The following is a 12,553-nucleotide window of genomic DNA, read 5'->3' as shown; positions in this document are numbered from 1 at the left end:
GTTGAGGAAAAACTTCCTTTTGGAGTCAGAATTCCACGTTGAGGAGGTTCCAGGAGGAATTCTGAGTTTATTTGGGGTTCATGTACAAAGTACAAGGTCCAATTTTTAGATGATTTTTTTTTTAAAAATATTTCAAAACCTTTGAAGTAAAAGTTTGTCTTTTTTGTTTTGTTTTTTTTTGGGACCAGAATTAAATTTTTCCTTTAATACAATAACATTTCTCAAAATATATCTAACGTAGGGTGGCTTAGTGGTTAACACGTTCGCCTCACACCTCCAGGGTTGGGGTTCGATTCCCGCCTCCACCTTGTGTGTGTGGAGTTTGCATGTTCTCCCCGTGCCTCGGGGGTTTCCTCCGGGTACTCCGGTTTCCTCCCCCGGTCCAAAGACATGCATGGTAGGTTGATTGGCATCTCTGGAAAATTGTCCATAGTGTGTGAGTGAATGAGAGTGTGTGTGTGTGCCCTGCGATGGGTTGGCACTCCGTCCAGGGTGTATCCTGCCTTGATGCCCGATGACGCCTGAGATAGGCACAGGCTCCCTGTGGTAGTTCGGATAAGCGGTAGAAAATGAGTGAATGAATGAATATCTAATGTATATTAAGGTGGAAATTCTGCTGCATTGTCTAAAAATCTTGACGAAACAAGATATTTTTAAGCATCATTTATTGTTCTACGCATATTGGTGTAAGCAGATTTAAAAAAAAGCATTTAATTCAAACCATTTCCTATCATCAAGATTTCATTCATTCATTTGGATTTTACTCAACAATGGTAATTATGCAGGTGACAATTTCTTAACAAAGCTTAATGACACCAAGATGAAATTCAGTTGAACTTGTATGTATAACATTATCCATGACCACAAAGCAGCTTTACAGAAATCTGTGTCTAAAGCTTTGATGAGTGAGCTTCAAGCAAGGAAAATAAATCCCTGCGATGGCATGAGAATAAACCTCGAAAGGAATCCGAGTTCCTTTAAAGGAATCAAACCATCCTCGTTGTGAGTGATGTCGGATTTGGATAATTATAGTCCAATAGTAATACAGGTACGGACAGACAGTGATGAATGAGTGTTTAGATGTAAGCCATGCTTGCATAAGACACTAGCTTGAAATCTGTGCTAGTGCAAGTTGCAAGGAAGTGAAATGATTTATTCACAAATGCTATTTATAACCGTGGAAGACTTTAAAGCAGAATTAAGACAAAGGATGACTGTAGAGCTTGTGTAGAATAAAGGGGGGGAAAAAAGATATTTCAGTAGCATTTTTTTTTTGGAAACATATTTAATAACACATTAACATTGTCCTAATACAATAAATGTAATATATATTATTCAAATTACTAATGTAAATTCATATAAATTCTGCAGGGATTCAAAACACCAGCATTTAAAATTGCCAGAAATATTGTTCATGATCAAAAGGGTTAATAATAGCTGCTGCTTAATTGACTGGCCATTTAAATAGGGATTCAGAAAGAGCATTTATTATCTGCAAATGGTAAATGTTCAACATGTCTTTTATTATTTCAAAATAAAGCCAAATAAATAAGCACATTCATGAGCTAATATATACATAACACTGTACATCACTGTAAATCTCAAAACTACAGTATCTATCTGGTATGTGTGGGTTTTTTTTTGTTTTTTTTTACTTCCAGCTATATTATAGGTGGCAGGGTTTACAAAAAAAATGCTTACTCTAGAGTCTCCAGTTAAAAATGAACTTAATGTATAAACCCCACTGACTTTGCCCAGGTACATACATGGACTTCAGTGGCACCCACAAGACCTGACGACCATATTGCGATATTTTTTCAGAATTACATTTGAGCTGTCGTCAAAGTATAGCACCGATATCGCGTTCAGCTTGGTCGGTGCACAGCAAGGCTTTGGCACATTGTCAGGAGACATGAGATGGACCTGAATGGAAGACGAACAAAATGAAATGGGTGAAATCGGTGAAGTAGTCATGGTATGTCACTGATATCTGGTTTCATTGTGTAATCATGACACATGCACTTCATTTTCTTAGCATATATATATATTTACCAGAGTTTGCACAATTGCATGGTTTGTTGCATTCATATGTGCATTGAGTGGAAATGAGCATTCTCCATCACAATAAAATGCTGCATAGCCCTCAGGGGCAATTATCCAGTCCTAGAGAAAACAAAAAGAAAGAGATCGAAAGGTAGAGAGAGAAGACAACGTGTCAAGTGAGAAAAGCATCAATGGTCTTATTTCTAGAGAACAAATTTGGGTTCCTCTTTGTTTCTCTGAAGCATGCCCCCTACCTGCCATCCTAATTCACGGAAGCTGACATAAAGCTCATGCTTCTTGCAGGCTTGCTTCTGTTCGCTGATGTTTGGATCTAGATAAAGGCAACCGAAAACCCACCATCAGTGTTCAAATGTGAGCTTAGTCATTTACTGTTGTTTAGTCTACTCCTGCATGGGTGGGCTCTGTTTCCAACCCTCATGAGCACTTTTTCTCTATGTCCAGCTGCTTGAAGGTATTCTCCCAAATAATGATGTTAAGCAAGGCTTAACCTGGGAACCTTATGTTCCCTAAAGCTTTAGAGAAGCGTATGATGTTTAATCTATATTCAAAGTTAATTATATTGCCTATATGCAGGTTTCATTAAATATTATATTCTACCTCCAATCTTGGTGGTTTGTGAGGGTTTCGGTTGAGGGTTTCGGCTTTTGTTTCTGCTTGGATTCTTCCTCTTTCCCCCCGTGGCTCGGACAGAGCGCAGCAACACTTCACTGGCTTTGAAAAATGCCACAAGAAAAGGCTGCTTTGATTGCGGCCCACTCCTGCCAATGATCCCAGCCGATTTCATGTTGATGCTTCGACCTATATATTTAAAGGTTGAACACATTTAAAAATGTCAAACAAGTTTTTTTGTTTTTTTTTGTTTTTTTCAGCAGTACAGACATGGGTAACAAACTGTCCAACAATAAACATATCTTTATCTATGTTTAAATAACCAGCAACCCCTGATAAAATTATACAACATATATGAGCTGTGTTAGCTGTCTGCTTTGGGTCATGCAGCATTAAGCCAGGAAACATGTGGAAATGATAGAAAATGTCAAACAAATGACAAAAGGACATTCACTGAGAATAATATTTTTATCTATATGCACCTTGGTTGTTTGTTTGTGGATAAATATGTTACCGTGCAAGTAACATTTAATTAATGACTGAATAATCCAATTTAATAAAGTCCTTGGCTAACATCTTCAGCATTATCTGACTCTGGATGGTGTCTCGTGACAAGCCGACTGCACATAATAAGCATGAGAAATGTATTGGAGTTTTGAGCGGAACATTATTTTCATCAATATTTCCATAGACCTGCTTATTTAAAAAAGTAAATAAATGGGGGAAAAAACGCATACCATGAAATGCATTCAATTTAAACATCGCTACATACACAATATGGAGCAGGATTTGGATTTCTTCTTTCTAGTTGTCAAACTCACCTATAAATAAATAATGAAAAGCCCAGACATGAAATCTGCTTATCCCAAGGGCCTGAGTTAGTGATTTTTCCAGGCCTTATAATAACTGTTTAAAGAAAGTTTCCTACTATGTGCATGAGTTTGAGTACTGAATTTTAATGCCACAAGGCATAGGCAACTTTACAAAGCAACCGTTATTACTTAGATCTGCTACAAATAACATCCGTGTCACTTCCTTACCGTCCATTGTCTCTACACAGAGCTGAAGGCCCATGTTCTGCTGAGGGTTAAGCACCCAATGGTTACTGGTGGCTGTGATGTCAAACACCAGCCATCCTCCATCTGAGGCACGAATTTTCTTCGAATCGAGCAGAAATGTCTCTGCATCCCTAAATAACACATTCAGCAACACAGAGTTCAGCTGTAAGATAAATGGTGGTCATAAAAGGCCCGAATTATCCAATAACCACTGCCAAATGCAAGTTTCAATATAAATCTGTTCCAGGTATTCCTCTGTCATCTTGGCATCAATATCATGGACCGGCAATTCCAGTTAATCTAATTGTCTGGTGTTCCAAAACAGGCTGTGGGCCACACACCATGAGAACAGACAAGTCACAAAACAAAGCTGATCAGAGACAGTAACAGGCCCAGACATGCTACGTGCACACTTTGGTTCTAATCACACCACAAATAGCTTTTCGTAGACTTTGCTCCTTCATTTTTTTTTTTTTTTTTTTTAAATATAAACACCCTAATCCAGGAGATTTAGTTATACTAAAAGCATTTCCCCACATAATTGCCAACGGATTTATCTTAGTCCAATTTTATTTTGTTCCTTTTTTTTTAACACATTTTTGTAGAACAGCCACAGAACACTCTTGTTTCTTGGCATTTCCTAGTTCGGCTATTAAGAATTGGGTGCTATGTTGTGAAATTCCATTTATGAAAAGAAAATTCACAGCAAAGACTGAGGCAGCGAGGCCTATTGCTCATAAAAGCAGACTTAGCGGTAAGCCTTTGATGGCCACGGTTGCTTTAAACCACCTTGTCAGCATCCCAGGAGTCACATATCTCTCCTCACATATCATTCACGCCTGGTAGGTATTGGCTATGTATACGGTCTGGCCATGTATGACTAAAGATAAGTAACAGGTTTCTTTTCCAGAGCACTATGACTGTAAAAGGGGCAGGTGGGATGTTGGCACTCTGTACGGATGTGGCTCTTCTCTCACAGAGGACATTATTAGAAGCAGATGGCCCTGTTTGGGACGTCTGACAAAGTGGTTGGGATATATCAAAAGGCCGATAACCAAACGGGTTTCCGAGATTTCATATGTAGGGGAAACTTGCAAATGGCCTGTTAATGGAAACCTTTGATCTCTGGGATTTTTATCAGTGAACATGGTGAGAGTGAAGCAGTGCAGGGATCGAATGGACAGAACTAATAACACAATCTCACAACACGTGCATAGTCTCTCCATTTGCTGAGAATAAAGAAACTAGACGTACACAGCCAAAGGGCTTGAATGACTGCAAGCTTTAAGGTTAGATAAAGTACATAATCACAGCTGCTTCTAACTCAGTGTTTCAGAATGGAAGTGTTCTCCACTCGCCCACTGATCATGACTGTGTATTCTTTTAAATGGGTGTCTTTTAGTAAAAAGTCAGTATTGCACAATGCTTAGCTTTTATGTGTTCTCAAACCATCTACTGTGATAAATTCATAACACAAATAAAACATTAACCACATTGTATTTCACACTTGTGGCAAAGTATTAGCAAATTATTGATTACAAGCTAAGCAGACTGCAATACATTGTACTAGCGGTCATAAAAAAAAATAATTAAAGCAGAATCTAGACTGACTTAAAAACAGTCTGATTTCAGATCTTACAGTACAAAAAGGGATGAACTGCTTGTTTAGCTTTCAAGAATGTGGAGAGAAACAGTATATTAACTGACACGTGTGGGCAAAGACAGGTCAGTGTTTCAATGGTGACAAATTACACTCTTAAAACTTCCTGAAACATGCTGTTTAATCACCACTAGAGAAGACTCCAGACAGACTCCAGACATACGCTAGTGTAAACAGGATGTCCTTTTATTTTCTGCCTGATTGCCTACCTAAAGTGTTTTACAGAGCAGCCATGGTCTTAAAAGTACTAATGGAAAAATGGAACCGCAAATGGTTTGACAATTTAATCCAGAAAGTGTTTTCAGATGACTGTGATGCCAAGGAATGGGAATAGCAATGAGTTTTTGCATCCTGTTCTTTCCCGAAAAAAAAAAAAAAAAGGCTTTACGATGTAAATTTAATGCCATGTTCCATACTGTAACAATATCATCTGTGTCCCAGTAAAGCACAGTAAAAAAGACATCAAGCTTGACCTAGTAACATTATACACTGTAATACTTGCTGTCTTGAGCAGTAATGCTTTTAACTCTACAATAGTGCATTGATGTTATATATATGAGTATGTAAATTGCACTCACCTGTTTTGATATTCCTTGATCACCTGGTATATGGAGACCTTTAGAGTGACGTTTTCATGTCTCCCATGACTGTGATCTTTATAGATGCGAAACTCTGCTGCTGTTACGGCCTCGCCATCCGGAATTTGAGTCAGGTCAAAACGGAACTCTTTATAGTGTCTCCTCTGGTGGGAAAAATCCCTGTCTCGCTCCACTGCAAAAGAGAGCAACGGAAGAGTGTTGGAGGAAAGAAGAAAGAAAAAAAAAAACGGTACAGACCTCCATTCTCTTTAGATCAAGAGGTCTTTTCTGGAAAGGTATGATATCATCTCACACATGATGTGAAAATATCTAAACTTAAACATTTCGGTGTAGGGAAAAAAAAAATCTCTAATTTGTTAAATGAGCAGAGGTAATGTTTTATATATATATATATATATATGTGTGTGTGTGTATATATATATGTGTGTGTGTATATATATATATATATATATATATATATATATATATATATATATATATATATATATATAGTTTTTTTTTTTTTTTTTTTTTTTACTTGCCCTTTGCTGTGAGCTTTCAGTATTCTCTCAGTATGATGAATGATCTGGCCGTTAACCAAAACAGGCGTTTACTAATGACCCTCTGCCCTTAAGCATAGACAAGTCTACAAGATAAAGTGTTTGTTCCTCTTAAGACAGGCTGGCAATATTAACATATTTCACATATTTTGCTTTCCTTTTTAACTGTCATGTTTAAAGTACACACGTTCCAACGATAATAAGATGTTCTGATGCTAAAATAAGATATGTAGAAATATGTCTCGAGTAAAGATTTATTGTTTTCCTAAACTCATAACACTGAAACAGTATAAACGTACAGCCAGAGCTTTAAACCACAACATCCCTGATTTATAGACTCCGTGAACTTGGAAAGATCCAAATATCTAGGATCTAAACAACCAGATGTTTATACATTGTAGTACACGATAGTAAGACGTAGAAGCGGTGAAATCATCCCTACAGCTATATACAAGGCCTAAAATAAGAGTGCAAAGTGATAACTAAGGAGACAGGATTGTAGTTCCATGGTGTCAGTGATATAACGCAGCACTGTTTCTCTGATAATTTATCTATAGTGAAAGTCTATGGCTACTTAACAGGAAGAGGTCAGAGGCCAGGTCCGACTCATACCAGCTGCTCAGGCTCAACTTCAAGCCCGGCCAGTTAATTAAGAACAGAGGTCGGGGCCTGTCAGGACACAGACAGCACTGGTTTAATTCACAGGATTCATTTAAAGCACGACTTTTTGGAACAGACTCCACACTCTGAGCCACATCTGTTATGTATGTGTGTTGCTGCCCCAAACTGCCCTGAATTTTCATATTTAATTCTACCGAATTTCATATTTCTAATATTTTCAAAAATCTCTTTAAAAGAGTACATCAAAATATAAATATAGCATTAATTAGGAATACTTTGGTATAGTGTTTTTTGTTTTTTTCATCATCTTTTAACTGCAAACACTGATTCCGTCCATCTCATTTTAAATTAGACGTCTAGTGTACATTCCCTCATGATTCTAATTGAAAACATGTGTTGTGTAGTCATTGTGATAGCGTTCTTTGTGGGCTACCTAAACGGAAATGTTTCAGAAGGTCAGCCAGAAATTTAATCTGCTTTCTTTTTTCCCACTCTCATGTCAAGAAATTACAGCTATTATTTTTGACAATTTGACAACTTATAAATACAGTAACCGGCTAAAACACAAAAGTCAATTTTAGTAATCCCAGCTCTAGTGAAACACGATGCAAAATGACCATGAACTCGCGGTCACAATTTCGGACGTGAGAAGCGGCAACACTTCATGAAACAAAGGTTTCATGACCCAAACCGGTCTACCCTGTCCCCTGTCCTCCCTTTAACAACAGGAAATAATTAAGCCAAATTATCCACAGGTCAAACATTCATGTGATAAGTTTGCATGAGCTTCTGGTCAAGAGGGGTCATGGCTACTGAAGCATTACGGCCTTAATCATGCGTATCGCTGTGACTCTTTTAAAACACACAACATTCCAGAAACCGGGGCCTTAATCGCATGTATTCAGCACAACACTTGAGCATGTCTTATAGTATTTATTTAATGTTTCCTGCTTTCCCCCCTGCCTTCCATACCATGTGTACTATACTATGTCTAAATGAATTTACACAGACACTACAGAGGCTTTACAAATTATCTGATATAATAACACTCTTTAGTGGCCAGTGTCTTTTCCTTTTCTAACCTGTAATTGTCTCAGAGTTTCCAAAGACCGTGTTCTATTTTATCTGGATTATGGAGATTTAAATGGCACGCTGCATAGGGTTCAGCCTATAGGTTGTAAATGAAAGGGTGTCAAAAAAATGTAAGTACAGACGCTACTTAAACGTAAGATTACGTCGCTTTTGGAGTAGGAACTATAAATTGTTCTCATAAATTTAGCACACCTAAAAAAAGACGTTAAGAATTTTGAATTACTCGTTGCAGATTCACGTATTCGCAGCGTAATCCGTCTATATAATTATGATTCGTAATGCCTCATAGATTTAACTGGTTGTATGTAATGTGCACTGACAACATCGGGACTTGCTTCATGTAAAAATCTAGGGTGTGATTTATATTTATCTAAACACAAAAGTAGGAGCAATACACTGGTTATCGTCTACAGGCTTTGTTCTACAGATTTTGCTTCATTTTATGTTCAATTTCATGAATGGAGAATTAGTGAATTAACCTATTACATATTGTATAAGCCAGCGATTCTCAAAGTGAGGTCTAGGAACCCAAACCAGAGGATATATGTGTGCTTTGTTTTTTTTTAGTTTACTTAGTTACAACGATTGAAATTATAACCTATCGTTATCAAAGTTATCAAATGTGTTATCAAGTTTGTAACAGTTACCATCTACCTTGTTTAACTGATGACTTGAATCCTGCATTTTAACATCACAAAAACAATCAAGCCTACAAATAATGCCATGTTCGGCCTAATGTGTTCTGCAGGGAGGGAAAAAGCTTTACTCTGCAAACAAAAATCCAAAATATGAATCTATATATAAACAGTTTTTTAACTCTTGAGGTCAGTGGAATTTCTAACATTTCGAGGGGTCTCAAGCTGCAAAATTTTCAGCATCCCTGGAAAGTTTTGAAAGTTTTTTTTGAAAGTACTCCACAACAGTACCGGTCTGAATATAGCTAAATGAAATCATACGCTAAAATAGTACTACATTTATTGTGTATTGTGTGGCTACCGCAAACCACCCCCACCCACCTTCCCCCAAAGGAAAACATTACTGTGAACAACGTTCTATTTGTGAACACAGGAGCTTTTTCTGCATCTAGATGTGTTTTGTTTTCTACAGGTTTCACATCATGGTGCCCCTGTAATATTTTGCCATGATGCACAAGTGAAGTCTTTGCAGTTTTACTAATGCATGGTATAAAGACTTACCTGTGAGTATGAGCTTATTACGGGTTTATTGCACTGACTAGCTTGGACAAACATACTATGTTTAGTGCTCATATAATAGACTAGAATTGTCTGATATGCGATTGCATTGTGTTTGGTGCGTTATGCGCTTCTCCAAACCCGATGATCCACAAATAGAAACGGTTTTAAAAAAGGCATCCAGTTCCTCGGGTAATGTTTATACATACCCAGATTCACAAAGCTCATGACCATGTCGGCATCGTTCAGAAAGTTTGAGTCGTGTGAAGTAGCCAAAGGTGGACTCTGACTTGTCCAGGCCACAGGCGCGCGTGAATATCCGTATGGAGCGCTGTGTTGACTTTTACGCGAATTTCCCAAAGAGTTTAAACTGATCGCTTTGCCTGTGCCTTCGAGTAGTGCATCCTCTTCTGTTTCCTCGGTCGTCATGGCGTTGTATAGATCAAGCATGAAGAGAGGTGCCGAGGATGCCTGCTTGGACGGAGAGAAGGGTTTCGGACGATGGGGCAAACCCAGGATGGAGAGAATCTCCCTTTGGATTTCTCTGCGCTCGTGGTTTCTCAGGCGTCTGTAAATGAAGCTCGAGTGAACATGGTTGTCCCCTAAAGCGCACTGGACACTCTGTAGGAAGCCCAGGAAGCTCCAGACGACTGCGAAGGCCGCGCCGTCGTAACGCCTTAAGACCTTCATAGCTGCGATCTTATGATGCTGTTTCTTCACCACTCAGGTCTCGGGCTGTTGATGAGCTCCATGACAGTGCGTGTACCATTCATAATACTAATAAATAATAAGCAATAAAATAATAACGCAGAACAGAAACGATCGTCTAGGTTAAAGTGCACCTTGTGTCCGTCTGATTGGCGCAGTCCTTTGTAGTCTGATGGTTCACATCACGCTTGGTCCTTCTTTTGATTCATGCGTAAACTTCGAAACTCTTTCGATCGACTTGTTTGGTTTGAACCCACAGTAGTTCCAGGGAAGAGAAATCCCGAGTTATAGATTGCTTCTTAAGTTCTGTGTGGTTAGTGATCCGAAAACAGCAGAAAACAGCACGAGTCGGGGACGAGACGGAGATCCGAGTGAGGAGTCGGTTTGTGCGTCTTAGACTCAGTGGAGCACCAGCGCTGGAAGTGTAGACATGTGTGTGTGGGGGAGTTCAGACCCAGTAGTCCGTCCCACACACAGCATTCATGTTCACCTCTAGCGGTCGCATGAAGTCTAGTTGTCCACGCTTCAGTGTGAAATTAGAGACACTTGATATTCGACACCCAAAGAAGAAAAACGTCCTCGGATGTGGTTTAGTCCATGCAGTTTCTAGTCTAAATCATTTTATCCTGTATGTATATATATATTGTGCAGTGTTAAAAAAAAATCACAATAACAAACAGGACACTGAAAAAAGAAGACAATAAACAATATGGTCGGAAGCATAAGACCTGTTGCTGAAACAATCCATCTTAAACTCGAAAGCTGAGGTGGCACCTTTTCTACTTCTAATGTGTAGTAGGAATTCGGGTACACTACTGGAAATAAATAGACAAAGGTTTACGGACACTTGAGAATTACGCCCATGTTGTAGTTCTTCCCTCAAAATGTTATCACATAGATGCTTCAAAATCTACTTTGTTTCCCACAAGAGTGAGAATTATTATTCTAACATTATAACACCAATGGGCGTCTGGTATACAAGTCTGGAATGGGATGTTCAGTATGGACGTAGTTAGGTGTTTACAATATTTGGTCGTTATAGTGTATATTGGGACGTCAGGTAAAATAGCCCCGGGAAGTGAATGTCAGAGCTTACTAGGGTTACTAGGCCCTTGTTTATGTTACTGGGTCCCCTTGAGAGGAATAAAATCGCTTAATTGTCTAGAATGATTTTGTATGCTGTAACATTATGATTTTTCTCTTCACTGGCACTAAAGGGCCCAACATTTTTCCAGCATTTAAACAATTTCAGTTCTGTTCAATTCAATTTATTTGTGTAGCACTTTTAACAATTGACATTGACAATGGTCTCGAAGCAGCTTCACAGAAGTATAGAAGTCTGGAATGGGATGTTCGTTATGGACATAGGTGAGATGGTCAGGTGTCTATAATATTTGGCAGTTATAGTGTATATTGGGACGTGAGGTAAAATAGGCCAGGGAAGTGAACGTCAGAGCTTGTGTTACTAGGCCCTTGTTTATGTTACTTTGCCTCCTTGACAGAAATAAAATCGCTTAATTCATGTGATGTCATATAAGGAGGTGTAATAGCATCAAACAGGAAGTCAATGAGACACAGTTTGGATTTGTTTGTTTTGTTGAACTGGTCATAATTAATATAAAATATAATATGATGTGGTAGAATGAACAATGCGGAAAGCTGATACAACTGTATATAATATTAGGTTAATTAATAGCAAATTTAAAACAATAAAATATTGTATCTAATGCTACCAGGATTCCAGTGGCAATAAACAGACACTGAAATTTACTGTATTTATCAGTAGCTGTAATTACGATCACATTGAAGTGAAGTACAGCTGTGGTGACTGGCAGGATGCCCAGCCTTGTGCAAGGAAAGGGAGAGTCAGTCCTGGTAACAGTCTATCACTCAACAAGACTCTCTGAGCAAAACAATACACCACATCGGTGATAAGTCTAGTAACTTTAAAGGTTCCTTTCTAGCTCATTGCCAGCTTGCACAGTCCACAGTTATTTTTTTAGAACTGACCCCACATTATTTGGTCCACAAGGTATCATTTTTTGCTGCAATCTATGTCTTGTGTACTGTTTAATGACACTGACCCAGTGACAATTCCTGTGTGCATAAAGCAAGGTCCATTATGATATGGTTTGCCAATGTTGCTGTGGTAGAACCTGCACAGACCATTGACGTCAATCCCATTCAACACCATTGAGATGATATTCCAAAGACTGGTGGCTATTAAAGCAGCACAGCGAAGAGCAGCTCCATATAAATGCGCCTGAAACAGGATGTTCAGCAGGCAGATCTTGTTCTGATGGTTCTTCACCTCTACCTTATGAGCTTGTGAGATAAATTAAGCAAAGAATGTTTAAAAGTCTAGTCACTACCTAATAGAAGAGCCAGTAGCCTTTTTAAGTTAATTTTA

At 38.4% G+C, this 12,553-nt stretch overlaps 1 protein-coding gene across 2 annotated transcripts; it reads right to left on the bottom strand.

The window, feature by feature from the left end:
* Positions 1-760: 760 nt before the first annotated feature.
* On the bottom strand, positions 761-10,560 carry bmp5 (bone morphogenetic protein 5). 2 transcript variants are annotated; one of them, XM_060871891.1, is made up of 7 exons: positions 9,645-10,560; positions 5,970-6,162; positions 3,714-3,862; positions 2,662-2,862; positions 2,298-2,377; positions 2,053-2,163; positions 761-1,923 (listed from the first exon to the last, which is right to left on the bottom strand). In XM_060871891.1, the coding sequence occupies exons 1-7, from the start codon at positions 10,123-10,125 to the stop codon at positions 1,774-1,776; spliced, it is 1,365 nt and encodes a 454-aa protein (XP_060727874.1). In that variant the 5' UTR covers positions 10,126-10,560; the 3' UTR covers positions 761-1,773. The 2 variants fall into 2 exon arrangements, with proteins under 2 accessions (XP_060727874.1, XP_060727875.1); XM_060871892.1 differs by having other exon boundaries at positions 762-1,923; positions 2,298-2,374.
* Between the last annotated feature and the right edge of the window lie 1,993 nt (positions 10,561-12,553).

Source organism: Tachysurus vachellii, chromosome 6 (assembly GCF_030014155.1).
Source record: "Tachysurus vachellii isolate PV-2020 chromosome 6, HZAU_Pvac_v1, whole genome shotgun sequence".
NCBI classification, from domain to species: domain Eukaryota; kingdom Metazoa; phylum Chordata; class Actinopteri; order Siluriformes; family Bagridae; genus Tachysurus; species Tachysurus vachellii.
The sequence above is the reverse complement of the archived record's forward strand: the minus strand, read 5'-3'. Positions and strand labels throughout refer to the sequence as shown.